At 39.8% G+C, this 19,798-nt stretch overlaps 1 protein-coding gene across 1 annotated transcript in view; it reads right to left on the minus strand.

Annotated features, from left to right (window-relative positions):
* Positions 1-11,842, minus strand: part of Glut4EF (Glucose transporter 4 enhancer factor) — a 44,768-nt gene extending 32,926 nt beyond the window's left edge. The window contains exon 1 of the mRNA XM_076126005.1: positions 11,075-11,842. Within this exon, the coding sequence (XP_075982120.1) occupies positions 11,075-11,449 (375 nt within the window). The 5' untranslated portion in view covers positions 11,450-11,842. The remainder of the gene's footprint in view (positions 1-11,074) is intronic.
* Between the last annotated feature and the right edge of the window lie 7,956 nt (positions 11,843-19,798).

Raw genomic sequence — 19,798 nt, forward strand, 5'->3', positions numbered from 1 at the left:
AAATTTAATTTAATTTGCAGAGTATAAGCAGTAAATAATTTAAATAATTGTGTGGTTTGAACTAAGTTGATAGTGTCGATAGTGTACGCGGTAGTCGGGTGCTCTAGGAGGTGCAATTGCGAAAACTGTCCGCTCTACTGCGCATCGATGTTGCCGCTGCGCAAAACGGATTATCCATGCTCGTACCGCCGCGCCTCCTCGCTTTTGAAACTACATTTTCTGTTTCCAAACTCTACATTATGAGAGAACCAGTCTTTATGCAGCCATTTAACAGTACTACGAAAGTTTTACTTAAAAATTCATGAGACCTTGGACAGAACCTAGACATACTTAGGAGTAAAATAGTTTCCATAAGATTACATCGGATCGGCGAAAGCGTAAAAGATGAGTGTGTGAGCGATCAAATGGCATTGACTGCAGCTGTGAGTCAATGGCTGAAGCGGGCGGTGGCGTATGGACTACGAACGCATGACGCGCGCGCGTGACGCCACAACTACGCTGCGCAAGCGCCGCGCGCCCATATCAACATGCTTTTCCTTCATTTTGGCTTTATTGTTCACAGATAACTAGTATTTGATATCGTAATATTCGTTATTCAATTTGGAATATGCAATTCTGATAACAAGAAATCGAATAAAAAGGTAAGCGCCAGACAGTGGTGATAACGTAATTGACATGAGAGCCATGACATGGGGTTCGGTTACGGCTGACATTGTCGGGACGGGATGACAATGAATAAATAATATCCGTGAGTGTCAATTATCGTTCATTATGTGTGTACCTGTGAGTGGACGCATAACTTATCTGTGACGGGACACTGTGGCAGGACAATGCACTTAGAATTCATTACGTGTGTTGGTGGGGAAAACAATAGAGTACCACGCTTACGATCGATAAAGTTATGTGCTTTGGTTTCATTAATACAGCTATGTCTATGAAAGAAACTGCTTGTTTATGTACCGATGACGATACTTTCGTCGCTAATGAACGTATTGACTGTCGAGTTGACACGCAAAGAAGCTAGCTCTCTCACCTGTTACATAATTATGTCATCTAGAAATACATGCGCTGAAGCACTATTGAACACATTGCATCATTTGATAATGTTAACTTTTGATGCAATGGATATAAGTTAAAACTGTAGTATTGAGTAACTGCGGGTCGTTTGTTTCAAATAAAAAAATGTTCATATAAAAACTGTCCTAGGACCTTAATATATTTGTATATAGTTGATGATTATTCCAACATTAGATATTCAGTGAGGCTGCAGTTGGAGTCACGTAGACACGCATGCATAAGCAATTCGGTTGTCGGTAAGCGATCGTGCACCAATAAATAGGTCAATAGCTCTACGACTAGCCGACAATCGGCCTATTGTGATCGCGCAATTGGATTTACAAAATGAACTTTCGAACTGCTCATAATGCTCACTTGATGGTCGAGAACAATAATGCCCATATACAAGCATTTTAAATATCGTTTTGATAGCTAATTATATCGAATTAATAATTTGATTAGTTTAAAATAAATAAATGCTTAAATTACAGCATTCTTCGCATCCTACAAGAGTTAACAGAGTACCAATTGTACCACTTGTTAGATTATAGTGATTACACTTAAATGCGTAATACTAGGTAATTTGACAAACAATACGATATAATATTTTATCTCACAGCGAGTGATGAGGTATTATTAGGTACTCTTTTATTAAAGCTCTATTTACTATGTCATTAGCGAGATAACATATTATTTACGTCGCCACTTGTATGAAATGGACTCGGTCTAACAAATGGATCACGAGATTTCGTATAATACTCGCATTAACCGTATAGAGCTCGATTAATCTGAAGATGTTGGATTCGTTCTAGATGCGACCGTCCATTTATATAATTAGATTTATTAATTAACTAACTTTACTTTGAATTTTAATTACAATCTTACTCACAGTAAAATAAGTTGCTCGACGCTTTTTACGTAAAGTTAGTGTCTCTATCACATAGATATTTGTGAGAAAACGTAATGTATTAATGTGAATGTTTCGGCTACAGAAATAGGCGTGTGGGCAGGACTGATTCAACCTGCACGTGTTAGCTACTATATTTGTAGATCTATGCAAATACTCGCCAGGGCGGACCACATGACATTTAAACTTATTGAATAATTTAACAACAATAATATCCACGCTTCATTTGATTGCCGCAATATTCATCACGGGCCTCTACTATTTACGACCTTAAATGTGTTAAGTTCGTAGACTTAAATTACCTACTTAAATTGGCACACTGTATATTATATATTGTTTTGCAACAGACATTTCATAACATCGAGGAGCGATTCGAAACACTATAACATATCGTAAGCATAAAGTTCACTTCACGCGAGCTGCAATACTTAATCGTCGAGTCACGTTCAAAAGATTCAGACTGATTGTTATTTAGAATTAGCGATTCCTATCGGATGTGTACGGTTAGGCTGATCAATCAATCGGCACGGTGGCCTTGTATGATTCGTGAATACAAACAGTGCGGGTTGCAAAGCGGATATGGTGGAAGCGGGCCGTACGAGCGCCGCGGCGCCGCGCCCGCCGCGCCGCCCGCGCCCGCCGCCGCCTGCCCTCTGCCGCCGAGCTGCAACTGCCAACCTTGCCCCAAAAATCCGTGACCTACATTTTATACGACAAAATGCAGGCAACGTTTTTATTGCAACTATTCTCCTTGGGCAATGCCGTTTAATTCGTTGTTTACCGGCATTTAATGAGACATGATAAAAAACGGAGCTTTTACACGGTTACCAAATTCAGTCCGAGCGTAGCTAATTCATGCATTGCTTAAATTTCATCAAATGAAATGGAAAATGAGCAGACTTCAGTTCTGTATAAATGTGAGTCATCGTTATTCCAGTTACAGAACGGTTAACAGCGCAGGTTTACTGGAAAACGTCATTAGCGTAAAGTGGGTCTGGCTCATCGATTGCGCTGAATTGTGCAGGACGAACAGGCGGCCTAGTTGGCGAGCGCTAGGTCCGCGGGTCGCGATCCTCGCATCTAGGCGCCCCGCTTTCGCAGCCCGGGTAACCTCACTGTGCTCTATTTCTGGATCTAGTACGGTCAACAATTGCTATATTTATAGAGCAAGTGCAACTACGCCCGAAGCGACTTGTTGAAACCCTAGTTACGTGTACGTAGTTGTTGAAACTAGGAATGCTTTTATTTACGAAAGTGAAATCATTTGAAGCTAGAGATTAGTTATTTAAGGTAATGAAAGTGACTTTTGCTATAAGTAGAAAAACCCAGAGCCATCAAATACACTTAAGCTAACCAACTGTTAAGGCAATAAGGTACAATTTTGCCGTAGTATTGTAGGTCTAGCTAGGTACTGTTATTTTTTTAATGGCGCAAGTCATTTTACAATTATGACAATGATATGTCGTAATGGAGAATCTATTAAAATACAATAAATTCAACCGACCATGTAGGTCAGCGTCTGTCGTCGGGCGACGGGCGGGCGGCGTCAGGAAATTGATGTTGCGTAGCGTCGACAATGATGCAAGGCGTGCTTGCGTTTTATCTGTCAAGTGGAGGTTTAATTCGATAGCGAGTGACGTCACGGTTGTAAAGCAATTAGAATTCTAGGAACGACGTCATCGCGTTGGCGTGCGATTCCGCGTAGGCGCGACGCGAGCGTGACGTCACGGGTAAAATGTTACGCCTCGCCTCCCCCTGGCGACGAGCGCCACGAGCGCGTGTGGGCGGCGAGCCGAGCGCGTAACATACTCGACTTACACGTAAATAAAATCGCACGCTCTTACGTAATTGAACGTGAAATCTGCACAAGGACGCAGCGGTGATGTTTCGACATCATCGCCTCCCGGCATGATGCTATAATCGCATCGTTTACGTGCGACGCTTAGAAAAGTGAGCGTTTTACCTTGAGATGCCTGCAAGCGTGGTCGCCTCTCTATTCTTAGATATCGAAATAGTGCTAAATATGTTCGAGGGACAGGCGGCCAGCACGCAGGCGTCGTGACCTAACCTGACCCAAAAACGGAGTGCGACCCACCGCGCCCCGAGTTACCAGTTGATAACGGATACGGGAACCTGTTCGCTTCTCGCGGACACAGGCACACAGCATACGCATCGCCGATTGCACCGTTATTCTGCTGACCTGCCCATGTACCAATAGAATGGCTTTGGCTACTCAATTATGCCTACTGTTACTTATGCGTAATAGCCACGAAGACGATGGATAGCGTCTAATCTGTTTTGCAAATATATGTCTAAAAGAATCTGTTTATACAACAGTAGTTGTTAGAAGGCAAACGACTGTTTATAAAAAAAAAAACTTACTTATCAAAATATCTACCAAAAAATAAGAATAATCATAACTCTACAGGGCATTATTTGTGTCTAACAGTAATTTGTTAACCGGATTAAAGCAAACGACTATAAGTTTAGAATAGTAAATAAAAGAATAACGCAAGTGGAGGTCGGATTTGGAATACGGGTTGTTGTGCGTCGCCGCTGGTTCAATATCAGCGATTCTAGGTCAGTGGGTCACCATGCCGGAGTGGGCCGCTCCTCCGCTCCCCGCGCACCACACGCTTGCAATTAAACTTGCTCTTCATACGAAAACATTTCGAAACGTTGTAACGCGCTCGCTGCATACCGACTCAGCTTTATTAATTCAGGACAGACTATAAGAAAAGAAAGAATTTCAAGGGCTCTAAACGAGTCGCGAGTGCTAACTTATTTATTTAATTATCACAGTGTCATTAAATCGTTTAACCAGGCACGCGGCGTATTGTTAGGAGTGGAATTTTGTATTCTTCCTTCTCACGGTCTTCTCTTATCCATTGTTAGCATACTTGTAATTTGACCTGTATGTTCAAGATCGTACTAAAACATTAATCGTCGTTTAGCGCCGACGGCGACGCGCCGGCATACTGATATGGGTAATATAGTTGCGTAGTCGTAACTGTAGACTTGTGACATTCGCCCACGTAGTAACGGTCGCGGTGTGTTACTGTTACCTCAAACCCGAAAACGAGTTATTTTGCGTTGCTGAGTCAACCGGCGACGCCGTGCGTGACGCCGAAATCCGGCTTCGAGCTCTCCGACCACTTAAGGATTGCGAATGAGGAGCCAAATATATTAGGCAAATGGGACAACGATCCAAAAACACGAACTGATATTCGTTTTCTCAAATATCATTATAGATGTGTTCCCAATTGAGATGACAGAATCGAGATTCACGCCTTGTTTTGCCAGCTGCTTAGATAAGATACATAAATCATGCAACTATTCCACGGCGAATGCAATGAGGTCACTCACTAAGGGCCGACCTTGCCTTCGCTGCTCGCTCGTAGGAGGACCAATTTATATCACAACGAAAATGTATCAACGTCCATGAGAAAGACAAACTGACGCGCGACAGCCGGCTCTACGAAAATGAAATATCTATAGAATATTATCAATATCTTAACAAATTCAGGTCTCAATGTAAGAATTACAAAACAGTTGTAAGTGAAATAACTAAGAACAAGTACGAACTAGGTAGAGTCGTAGAAACAACATTTTAAAATTCGCAACGGTTTATGACAACATTAAATGGTCAATCATCTCTGTTTCGGCGTCGTATTTAGGTCGAATATATTAGCCGGACTATTTTATCACCAAGCAGGAGAACTATGGTGACAAACGTTTATTGTTTGTCAAGGATACATATTTTAAGTTGTTTTTAAATAACGAATCAATATACTACAGTAATTATTACTAGTATTTTACAATTTGCTTGCATATTGAATTTATTTCGTTACTGGAAAATACGCTTATATTTGTACAAGGAAAATTAGTCGAGTTCCTCATTCAACTTAACATTGACATGGTCAGGTAATTGATTCAGACATTTTTACATAATTCTCTACTGCCTTGTAGTCCATTTCGAAACAATTAAACGTCTAAGTTTTTATGGTAATGTTAAAGGTAAAATGTCGGACTTGAGTTGTCGACTACTAAGTAGGAAATATCTGTTGTCGTACTATGATACGTATTTACATATAACTGATGTGTTTAGTAGTTAAAGTATTACCCAATATAGCATTTCATGTTACGAATGTTGTTAAAACAATTTAACTTGTGATTTTCATGCATAATATCCGACATGTCGGCAACGATTGCAAGATGAGTGTTATGCTCTACGTTTTAAACACAACACGCAACAGGTTCTATATGTATCAAATATTTCAAAGTTTAGTATTACAATATTTATAGTAATTATAAACATCTGTTTGCCCTAAATTATTACAGTTTCGGTTTATATAAGGCTCTCAAGCCTCGTCTCTCGTACCAGCGACTCTATCAGTTTTATCTTATCAACCTTGATTTATTTAGAAACGGTGTCACGAGACATTGCTACAGCCGTGAAATTTAACAAATACTATACGCGTATGTCCAAAAGTTAGCTGGTTACTGCGTAAAATCTGTTTGATTTATTTGACTCTACATTTTTTCGATATTACAACATGATGTAGTTGTATTTTGAAGTAAAAGATGATAAATTAATATTAAAACGATTGTAATGTGTAAGTGCTACTTAGACTGTACATAGTATGTCGTAATAATATACGTATATGTAATAAATAGGCACGTTCGCTCGCTCGATTACGCGCGGTGCGCTTGTGTGCGCGTGGGGGCGGGGTGTTTTCTTTTCCCATGGTTTCTGCACCAAGGCCTATTTACCGCTCGCTCGCCAGTTCCGTTCATGCGTTCTCAACGATAAAAACTTAGTATGACTGGAAATTAATCAAGGAGAAACTGTTAAACTGCGTCTATTGGGATATCCGTCCTGTAACTCGTGCGATTCAATGTTTGGGCAGATTTTTAAACCCACTCGATTCTAGTAATATTGACATTTGATCGTTGCTAAATAGATCCAACGTGGTTGCTTACTATTTAAAACAATAAATATTATTGTCATTAGGAAAACGTAAACAGAGTACAGTGGAGTGAAATTTACTAGAAGCACGCGACCGCTCCACGCAACACTAAGCGCCATGAGCGTAAGTGTCTTCGTTCCATCGAAAAAAATCTTAACTGGACTGGAAAATCTGGAAAACGCATTTATAATTCACTATTGAATCGTAACTACTTTCGCTGCTATATTAGTTATGCGATATTAATTACAATGTTGGCAAGTTATTACTGGTGGCTGCCACCGCGAGCCGACGTTACCACCTACTTTATATTGTGCGGACACGCGCGATCGTTTGCTTCTTCTATAATATTTAGCTTTATTACATGCAACTTTATGATAATGTGAATTCCACTTATAAGCCTTCATTAAATGTGGTAAACTTCATGTATTGCAAAATGTAGAGTCATTTTATAACTTGAAGTGTGATGTGATGAAACCAACTATAACAATATGGCAACTGAACTTGTTATATAGGATGATTTAGGTTCCTTGTTTGTTTTATAGAAACTTTGTGTTATTACTACTAACTTAATTGTCGAATGTGACCGAACCATATGAATGTTTCTATAGTATCCCTGACCAAAATGATGAAAACTGCTGTTGAATAAGTGTAGAGTGAAAGAAATTGGACGTTACGGGTGTGACAATAGTTTATGTAGTTCATGGTACAACTAAAGTGAATCTGAAACTGTCACTGTACATGGACAATGCAGGTGCGAGCAGCACTTTCACACTCGCAGCGGTGGCCGAGTGTCGAGGCGCCTCGCGTCGCCGCCCGCGTGAGGCGCGACCAGAGCCGCCGTCGCGAGGCTTTGTGGGCCACGCCGGCAGCAACAACACAACTCACTACGTACCGTTTACGACCTCCGCAAACGAAAGGCGTTCCGCAACTTATCGATACAGGGGAAATCGAATTTTGTACTATTGCGCAATCTCTATGTATCAATGCAGATGCAGAATGGTTAACATCTCTTCACTATTAATGATGGACGCATGAGCAGTCGGTCCGAAAAACACAGTAATGATTCCGTAAGACATTAATGGCTATGAGTGTTCCACTTAGCGGCGGACAGGCTGCGGTAAGGCCGGCTGGTGTTGGGCCGCCAGCGCCACCGGCTAACGGTATGACCGTCGGCACCGCGCGCACGTGAAAATAATTCTTGACGCGATTTTGTAACGAATACCGTTACTCGGTTCCGGGCCTGCCGGTGACCTTATTTCTCAGCCGAGCACTCTTTATTTTTATATCTTATTGCCCGACGTTATGATGGCGGAGTTGCCGGCGCGTATTTTATACTGGCTATGTTATTTTAAAGTAACAACGACCATCGCTCGTGTTGGTGTTGTGTGACTAATGTAATGGATACTTTTGTGTGCAAGTCTTATAAGAACACAAAAGTCTGAACGATATTCGAGTCAGCATGCAGTTATTAGTAATTACGTAATCGCTCTGTCCGGGAGTATGCCGGTAAAATATAGTTGTTTTGATGAATGTTACGGTGAGTCAGAGGCTTTGATCGATGTATCTGACTACGCTACGAGTGGGTTTGTTGGTATGACGCTACTGATCGCACCGAGCGGTTTCTGGGGAATACCACGCGTCATTTAGCTGATAAAGTGATAATATAAATGTCGCTAAACTGAATAGCCTGTTTTAAATATCACGGATTTATTTTTGGTTTCTCTATCGCCATAACGTAAAATAAAAAACAAACAATCCAGTTTAGATCGCGTGCTATCTATAAAGTTGTTTTCATGAAGTGCGCCGCACTATCTAGCGTGCGGTGACGCAAAAACGTGTTTGATATACATGGATATTATTAATGGCACAATACACCGGCATTCGAACTAGTAAACAAGTGCGTATCACCGTTTACTTTACGCTCTTTGTTGTGAGAATTGTTTGTGTAGCCACTTACCTACTGCTGTTATGCTTAACAATTCTCTATAAATTAACAAATAGGCATGCAATTCACAGCTCGTAATGACACTAATTATTTGATAAAACACAAAACGTCGAGATAGTTATTTACGAGTTTCGTGTGGATAAATTATAGCCCGTAAACATAGCATCATCTCTATGAATTAACTAAAGTGGCGGCGTGTTGGGCGCGCGGCCGCTCAGCGGTGATCGCGTCACGCTAGTATCGCGTGCTACGTCACTATTTACGCACAACGGCACAAGGCCTGCGCCCGCGCACCTCTAACTTCCTTATTGTTATTGCTATAGTAACATCACAACGCCAATACTTTCTTACTGTGAAGAATACAAACTTGTTGTTTTGTATCTAAACGACGTGCGTAAACACCGGTTGATGAGTAATTACGTCTTTAATCGTTTTACTGGGAACAGTCCCGTTATTGTCTCGCCCTAAATTCTTTGTTCAGACATTATTTTATGATATGAAACTCAACGTGTACCAATTTAAAACTTTATTTGCCGACTCATAATAATATCTATACTAAAATTCATTGCAATGGACAAAAACGTCTTGCCGTTCATTATAGTAGGTACATAAAAACGACAATAATGTCAGTGGAACCTTTATCGTACCTTGAGAAACAAATTGACGGTCAGATGCTGGGCCAACCGGCCAATTATCGAGCGGGTAAATTAAACATCGATATAATATTGTATACAAATTATGTATGGCCGGCGATAAGGCGCGTGTTGATGACGCATGTAAGCGCGCGCGCCGGCCGGCGAGCTCTACGCCGAAGGAAAACTACGTACTTACATTTAATCTAGCGCAGAGTGCCGGAGGTGGTGATTATTGTAATCTTCGGCTACCTGTTACACGATGCGCAGTTATACCTGTCGTAACGGTGCTGGTTTTATAAAATTTAGTCAATGCGTGTTTGACCGACGACGCCAAATACGTGCTACGCATTAACCCTACGAGGCGGCGGCGGCGGCGGCCGGGGAGCGAGCCGACTTCAACAAGTGTACCGCGGCAGCGAGCGACACGTGTGCCTCTTTGTTTATCTAGCGATACTTGTGTGTGCCTCTGTGCAATTAACTGTATTGGTGTCGTGACCTAGCTCGCGCAATCTAATCTCTACATTATACTACCATTCTAATGCATATTAAATACTTTAAACGACATAATACCGTGCCATCACCCACGAGCGAGTACTGCCGAATTTTAATTATCGATATTGTTATCATTGCCCTTGATGTTAAGTCGCAATACAGTTACAGTACTACTGTCTTATTTCTTTTAAAACACAACTCTTATTAATTTTTACGGCGTTAATTGTGCCCAATTGTAATAAACTACACTTCAGGATTTTTTCTACACAAACCTATCTCAACATGCTATTGTTACAAGATTATGTGTGCGTTTGTAGCTCTCTATTTGTTATTTTGATATAAAGGAAAACTTGAGCTGCTCCCATTCTGGTATAGTAACAATAACTACATATGATGTCATAAATCTGAAATTAAATCGAGAGCAAATTGTCATGTGATGTTAGAATTTGTCCGTGTGGAATTGATTGATCATGGGCAGGTATCTGAGGTAGGTATGTTATAACATGGGTCGAGGGGATAGTGTGATGATAATGTCGCAAAGTGTGCGGTGGTCATGAAGTACATGGTGCGTGAGAGGTGTGTGTGGTGTGTGTGCGGCGGCCGGCGGGGGCTCGTGCGCCGGCCACGATGCACGTGGAGCGGGGTCAATAGCTCGGTGCAGCGCGCGACTCCGCTGCACCGCTGCACCGCCCCCGCCGGCACCAAACCACGTCACCCTCACTCGCTCAACGCACTCACAAATCACCGATCACTTCTTACGCACACTAACAAACAACATACTTTCCTATTTATTGCTCTAAATATCACCTATACTTTAGTTTTTATAACTACAAGCCTTAAAAGAACTAAAAAAACAAATGCCAACAGGCCTACCACCCACCAAATCATAATTTTTTTTAACACATTTTTTAACGACCATTCACAGATTCGTTGATGTCTTTTCAAAGGACATTCTAAAAGACTTCAACGCACTATATACTTTTTACACCTGCAATTATTTGCAAGGACGTCTATAATTATGTATTAGATGGAGGATATAATTTGAATTAAAAAATGAATAAGTACTCACCTCAGTGGCGGGTGTATGAATCTGGACCTTCAGTTCATCGGTGTCATGATCGTGGTGCAGCACATCAGCGCGCACTTCTCTACCATTGTGTGTGAGGAAGACTCGCTGTCCGGGCCGCAGGCGAACGCCGGTCATGCCGCGGAAGCCGGGCCCGATCAGCTCAGCGTCGCGGTACTCGCGGCTCATCTTGCCACCGTCGAACCGCACCGTGTAGCGGGTGTTCGGTGTCAGGTTGATACAATTGTTGTTCTCCGGGAAGGGAGCTGGCGTCTTCACCGCCTGAATCATCCCCGAATAGTACAGTCCGTCATCACCTAGAGCGGCGACGCGCGTCCCGATGATGGAGCGCTTGGCGAGCCGCTTTCCGGTGGACATGGTGTCTTAGTCCTCACTCTACAACTACGACGTGACGCTTCGGCCTCACCACAGTCCGGTGGCCCACGGTACAATTCAAATCTCACACGTTCACTTAGAAATTTCAAATCGCCCGGCGTACGCGTTTCGCGGGATAACCGTCACAGAATTTTGGAAAACTGACAGAATTTCGACGCGATTCGGCACGCTGCGCGCGGTCCGGCTCCTCAGTAGGCCGGGGCTGGTCGCGGCTCTCGCGCAGAAACATAATACGAGGGCAGGGTCCTCGAGGATCGGGACAAAGGAAAATCCTTTCGCGGTACTAAACTTCGCAACCGAGCTCGCTACGGACGACCTCAATAAGCGCGGTTCGAACACGAACTGGCGTGCGTGCGTGCGGTGCGGCGCGACCGGCGACACCGGCCGGCCGGCGAGCGGGAGCGGCGACCGCCCGTCTCGCTCCTTTGTTTTGATACTCAGCTGTTCGCGCGAGCGAGACGACCGAGTCAACGGCCGCGCGCGAGAGCTGGACGGACGTTCGGCCGCCCTCGAGCGTCGGCAGGGTTCGGGCGGGCTCGCTATTTTCAGCGGGCGGGCGGGCGGCACGCGGAGGGCAGCCGCCCACGGGCGACATTGAGGCGCGCCGGTTCGGTTCGCACGTGGAGCGCTAACGGGATTGCACAACGTACCTCACCGACGCACGGTGGATCGAAAATCGGCTGTAGAAGACATAGGATCTCGATGTCGTGAATGTTATTTTTTTTGATGGAAATGTATTCTGCTGATCATTACTGTTCTATAAAATGTCTTATGAACTAATTCTGTGCACAAATGGAAGAGTTATAATTTTTTAAAGAAAATTTTGTATGGAGCTGACATGAAAAATGAGAATATCTCTGGAATCGCAAGGTTGGCCGTTATATCCTTGCACACTGATATAGTACTATTTATTTGTGAATTTTTGACATACTTTATATCGCGGCATCACTTGCGATTTTTTTTCTAAAAATCGTCAAAATTTTCAAAAAAAATATTTTGTTTATGATATATTTAAATGCTTAAGTATGACTATAACAAGTGTTATTTACAATATGTTTTATGCTTAGACCAAAACGTTCTGAAAAATCACAAAATCGTACTACTCCTCCTCGAATGGTGTTCTCTAAACCTCGTATAATCTTTGTTTCGGGCCTCTGAAGCTTCGTCCGAAAGACTTCCAATAGGTACAATAGCATTTACTGCAATTATATCCCTTCCGTGAATCAACAATTTGTGGACAGTTGATGACATGTAGTACCCATCATACAGTTCCATGTATTTTTCAACGGTTGTTCTAGCGTATTCGTTAGATTACGGCATGTCTATAAACTCTCCAGATGTGATAGCTCTCAGAATCACAGCAAATCTGCGTATTATGTGTTCATCTAATGCAATGATCATCTTTGAATCGATCTTGGATTACTTTTTTTCGTGGATGCAATAACTCTTGATGGCCTTCTCCTCTAGCAGACCACTTTTTGTACGGTATGTGTAAAAATTATTCCATCACATTTATGCGGGCATGAAATGATGATAATCCGAACTCATACACACCAGAAGAATGGTTTTTGACGCAACGGCATCTAACTTATTCATTTATGTGGTCTTAGCCAAACACATGTAGCAGACCGCATTGACTTCGCTTCTGTGTACATATCTATATAAATTTTGCCCTCAATCATCGTCATCATTAATTGGTGACTTATTTCATGTCCCTGACATTTTGAGGGAACGAGAGCTGCAATTTTGTTATCCGTAACGAGAGCTTCAATATTGTTATCCATAGCAGTTTTTTCCTTTATGACAACTTCTTTGGTTGCTTTCGAAAAACTAAACTGGACTGGAGGGTAATACATAGGTGAGTAGGGTTTTGGATTCACCCATACGGTATCACCGTCAGCTATCAACCTTAATGGAACCAAAGAGGTCATAAATATGCTGGAATCATCTTGAACACTCTCTATGTTTTGCTTATATTTACTTTGATTAGATGCACCGTCTTATCCCCAGTTTGATATTAATATCATCTTTTTTTTTTGTCGTTACAAGTTCGGTATTTGGATTAGATGAAGACTTAATACGCAGGTTTGCTGTGATTCTGAGAGCTATCACATCTGAAGAGTTTGTAGACGTGGCGTAATTAAAGAATACGCACAACCGCTGAAAAAGACGTGGAACTGTATGATGGGTACTACATGTCATCAACTGTCCACAAATTGTTGATTCACGGAGGGGACATAATTGCAGTAAATGCTATTGTACCTATTGGAAGTCTTTCGGACGAAGCTTCAGAGGCCCGGAACAAAGATTATACGAGGTTTAGAGAACACCATTCGAGGAGGAGTAGTACGATTTTGTGATTTTTCAGAACGTTTTGGTCTAAGCATAAAAAATATTGTAAATTACACTTGTTATAGTCATACTTAAGCATTTAAATGTATCATAAACAAAATATTTTTTTTGAAAATTTTGACGATTTTTAGGAAAAAAATCGCAAGTGATGCCGCGATATAAAGTATGTCAAAAATTCACAAATAAATAGTACTATATCAGTGTGCAAGGATATAACGGCCAACCTTGCGATTCCAGAGATATTCTCATTTTTCATGTCAGCTCCATACAAAATTTTCTTTAAAAAATTATAACTCTTCCATTTGTGCACAGAATTAGTTCATATGACATTTTATAGAACAGTAATGATCAGCAGAATATATTTCCATCAAAAAAAATAACATTCACGACATCGAGATCCTATGTCTTCTACAGCCGATTTTCGATCCACAGTGCGACGCCGCGCGCCGCAGCCGCCCGTGCCCACCGGCCGCTTCATACGTGACACAGTTTCTATTCGGATTCGGGGTCGATTCAAATGTCAAGCAGATGCACCCACTTATGCAACGCTGTTAACGTGACCCAACTACGTCCACGCACATATTTTATAATTGATATCAATATTGCCAATGAATACTTCGTAATTAATTCTGGCAAACATACACGCTCACGGTTGTATGAGTAGATAATTACCCCTACAAATGAAAGTCTACACTTATGAATGAAAAGTAACAAGTTAACTGTCGTAATAATGTAGAGTTAAGTCATAGTAATTTTATCATAATTATCTGGTCAAATTATGATGAAGAAACACTTACGGCTGAGTCGACCAGCAGTAAAACGTACATTACGCCTAACATGCATTCCTTTTCTTAAGTTGTTATTAAAATAGAACTCAAATTATAACAGTCTATCTGAATAAAATTGAACCGGCATTAATTAAATGCCTTAGATGTCGTACTGCTGACTCTACATTCTCATAAGAGTGAGCACACTGGACAAACTGTCGTAAACGTTAAATGATTAGGGTTTTTGTTACATGATTCAGACAAATTATGAGTCAGTTACTCCCCAATTTGTGTATTTTTACAGGAATCCCAAGAAAATCACTGTGACGAAAGAGTTTAGTTGAGCGCAGTGTAACTAGCGTCATCTATTGAACTGGAAAGGGAACTACAACGCTCTACCAACTACACGCTGCGTGTATATGTAACCACAAACAATCATTCAAAATGAAATGAAAATACGTTCACTTTTACAACTCAAACTCGTTGGTACAAAAATGTTTCATGACTATAGGTAGGTCTGCCTATTGAATGACATCGTGGGGAGATCTGCTTTCCCTAAAAGGATAAGAGCGTAAAATATACACGTACGAATATGTAAATTGTAAACTAGGTTGTATGTAAAACAGAGACGATGAATAATGTTGATGTTTTGCTCTAAAACATTAAAATGCGTGGTGACACCAAAAAGTTTAAGGCGATGATGTATAGGTAACAGGTTTTTATTTGAATTAATTTAAAACAATTCCTAATGTGTAAATCAGAGACTAAAGAATGAATTCTATGTGGTATTATAGACAAACAGCTTTATATATAAATAAAATATGTATAATATATAATTATAGCGTGGCATTATGGTGACATGTTTTGTGTTGGGCCGGCCGGCGCGCGCACACGACCATTACGTCACCCAGCGAACTATTTCATACACCTACTGTTGAGTGTTGATGTGTGCGTTTATCAAGTTTATGGTCACATTTGTTTATGTTGATGCTCGGTGTAAACAAGTTTACGTAACATCGCTTCATCAAACATCTCACGAATAGAGGTCACTCTCTATTTAACAAGTGCGTGAAAATTTGTCTTCAGTAAATAAACCCACGCCGAGACGCGCCGAAAAGAAATTTACTGTTATAGCCATACAATTGTTTACTAACATCAATGTAGTCTTTAAAACGTTAATGGCACGGTCGTCGCGTGATGCGGTGTAATATTTGTAACGTTTGACGCGTATTCTTGGCGATTGCTCATAAAACCACAAAAGTTAAATTATAAACGACTGAACAACAATAGTAGGTAGGTATGTTTGTTACATGAAGATTAAGATGACCTACAATATTTTGACCAGAGTTAGGCATTATTCTTTATTTTCAAGTGTAATTATCCTTCTCGTCTACCTTAAAATCGCGCTAATGGTTCATCAGAATCGCATAATTGATGTACAGCGGTTAACCCTAATTAAGAAGTTCCTGGTAATACTCCTTAATTTAGGTAAGGTAGTCAAACGGCGTAAATCGTTCAATATATATTTACCGATTAATACAATTTTGAAAGGAATGTACCATTAATGAATAACTGAACGTTACATAACAGTAGAAAACAAAATATCGGATTATGAATCGTGACTTCTAACAATTGCCAAGCGAACTAATTTAACGAGCGTTTAGCGTTAGCAACAGTTAGCTATGGAAACTACGAGAAACAGCCTTTAGTAATATTATTATCTTAGAGTCACATAGCAACGTCATGTCTAATCTAATCACTGCCAGCCATGTCCCACGGCTGTGTACAGTTCTTTCATACATCTTTATAGACGTAACACTGTATGCGACCGTATTGCAGTTGATGACCAATCAAAGTCCACCAAACGAGGAAATAATTATTGTCGATAAGTAATTGTGATGGTGGATTACAAAGGAACGAGAAACAATTAATCATGTCACATTCTTCGCCTGAAGGTTCATTGCCAATGTCAAGCTGTTTAATATGCTGAGAAGATCAATGCACGCAAGCGAAAATGCGCAATCGGCCTGCGAAAATAATTATTTTTCCTGATGTAAGAGTGACATATTTACAAAATAATAGTTAAAACATTTGTTTCACGAAGTTTAGGTAAAAACACCGATATTTAACAATGTTTACGGATAAAATAGGACTAGAAGGAAAAATTTTGCGGTTTACGAAATCTGTGTTTGGACTGAACGTGTTCAATAATATTGATCGGCTAAAGGTTCATAACCCGTATTGGTTGTTACTCATGATGTTTTGAATTATTATAATAACATGAACACCAACGATGCACCTATTTCAACAGTTATTATAATTACATACGTAGTAATGTTTACCAGCAATAATAATTATTTGTTTCAACATTCGAACAGATAACAAGTATCGTCGCATGCGTTATAAACATCAGTTATATTCTAATATTAATTTCAATTATTTTGCAATTATAAAGTATTTCAAAGAAAGCACGTGCTTCAAACCGAAAATATAATTATCACGTTTTGTGTTGAAATAAATGAAGTGAGAGCACGTATTTCAAGCACTCTTTCTAATGTCAACAAAGATTTATAACGAGGTATTTTTCTCACTATTAATATGATTTCTATTAGGAAAAGAATTGATATGATTTCGTCAATATGTCAGCAATCGCAGTTTATGCTAATAAAATTAAAAAATCTTTGTTTACAAGTCATAAAGTACGGCAGAGTCCGAGCGGTTACGCGTAACAAATCATTCCTGTTATTTGTATCAGTTATATCCAGTCCAGAGGTCATTTCTGTATTATATTTATCAGTCAACCTTACCTTCGAACTTCCAATGCTATTCTCACCAATTTATAACCAATACAAAGTTGTTTAAAGGAATATACTAGTTTTATTTTGATAGTCCTTGTGACATTTCGCCCGAGGTCTTCAGTAGTGGCAGTAGCAACGAAGTTCCTTCATAAATCGATAATGCTAATCTTATCTCCTTTTAAATCTAAGTATTTTCTCGCATTGAACATAGTTTAGATAAAGGTTTGTTATCTTGAAGAAAGGCAGGATTTGGAAAGAGTTTAGATAAAATTGTATGTTATGCACACATCATGTAGTTAAAATAATAAATATCCTTATTGTACCGAATTGGAACCTACCTATATGTTTTTGTTTAGTTATTGTTTATTCCTATATCATTATACTATACAACGCAATATCATAGCAATTCAATTCAAATTTAAAATATGCTTTATTTCGTTACCTTTGTACAAAGTAGTCGAAATAGCCGCATATTTTTTTATCATTTCGGAAAATGAACTAAATACCTTACGTGTATTGCACTCCCATCTCCTTCCTTAGGCAAGAAAAATGGTGGCACATAAGTTCTTTGTTAATAATAACCATTTTGAGTTAATATTACGCAGGTCGGGATTGTTACAATGCGTGTCCGATTTTATTGCAATTCATAAAATAAAAGCACTTAAATGTTAAACCTCGTAATATAATTTTATGTGACCTCGATATTAAAGTGATTGCTTCATCATCACACATACACACGTAACGCAACATATATTATTTTGCATAGAGATTGATATGTTCTGCAAATTGACACAATAATAATTGGCATAGTTCTGTTGTACTTTTGTCCACAATGTAAAAACATATAGGTACCTAGTTACTGCTTTAGATTTTGACGCTAATCATTATTTCACTTTCACGTAATTATACAAATCTTGCTTAATTCTGTGACGTAGAGGCATCGAATTCTTTATCCTTAAACACAAACTATTTATTGCTACTCTGTTCATTTATATCTCTAATTTAATTACGTAGTAGGTTACTTTTGACGACCATGCAATTGGACCAATTGAAATGACATTAGCTATAAGGAAACTGATATAAATATGAGCATAGCAACACAACATATACATAGTTTAATCATAGTAACAATTAGTTACGTCTTCCTGTTTCACCTAACCGCTGATGTGCCGGCTCGTGATTAAAATAATAATGATCTTATACCAAGTGATGTTTTGTTCCACCGATGACGACAATAACGCGGTTTTAATTAAAATCAAGACAAGGGGCCACCATAATTGATTACTTACGAGTTAGTTGTTACTACTTGTAGACGCCTGAATTTATTTACATAAGCTAATAAAAGCTTTGTTTAATTTTAATTGTGATTATTTTTTAAATATGTTGTGTCATGTGTCGTATAATTAAAAATGATTCATAACTCACACACATAATGGCTGATTGAATCAATATTTACGACATGATATTATTATGGCTCTACTTAATTATGTTCATAATTTTCTGCGGCTGTATTTACCGATATATTAATCTGTTAGGAGTATGATAACGCAGAGGTCAACTTTTAAATGCGACTCTAACTGACTTCGTTGAATCAGAATAAAGCAATAGTTTGATCCTTTACTAACATGATCACGAAACCAACATACAAGAAATAAGCTTCTCACCCAACATCCCCCGATTTTTTGTGACTTCCGTGAGATGGCAACAGATGTAGAGAGGGATATCTACTTGACCAATATTATTAGCTTTATAAGTTTGTGTGCGTGAGTGTTGCTTGTAGTCTTGTATGTGTGCCGGATCGACAACTTTAAAGTTAGGGTGGCCTCGTAGTTCGAACCAATAGGGTCGAGGCTGAGGCCACGTGGTTTTGTTGTCCCGATCAGCTGTTAGGGGAATGTACACAAAAAACGTCAACAAACCTGAGCCAGCGGCCCCGGCCTCCAGCAGGTAACAAAAACATAAGGAATAATAATAACAGCAGTCAATGGAATCTCAAGTTGAACGCACGGATTTGTGAGGGGGAGCTTGTATCACAATGAAAGTTTTGTAAATCGTTTTTGTCTTTGTTTGGGATTGGGAAGCAGGCTGCAGATACACAATATACTCTCAATACTTTTTTAATACTAAGACAAAAACTTAACAGTTACTTGGTTAGTACCTTCTTTAAGTGCAAGATACTTAGTTGAAGGATTACAAGGTGAAAACTTGTTTACTTGTTTTAAGTACCATAAGCCATTAGCAAAGCCATATTTTTTAAATCAATGCGTAGAGTCACTTTGTCCTGCTAGATTGTTTTAATACTTTTATGACGCTCTCTATAGTTACTGATTACAGGACATGCTCCGTTAAAGGAAAACTATAGCGTTTATTTATAACTTTATAATTATATTTAGTTAACGACAGATTAACTTGTT

The sequence above is a fragment of the Anticarsia gemmatalis genome, chromosome 2 (assembly GCF_050436995.1).
Source record: "Anticarsia gemmatalis isolate Benzon Research Colony breed Stoneville strain chromosome 2, ilAntGemm2 primary, whole genome shotgun sequence".
In the NCBI taxonomy this organism is placed as follows: Eukaryota; Metazoa; Arthropoda; class Insecta; order Lepidoptera; family Erebidae; genus Anticarsia; species Anticarsia gemmatalis.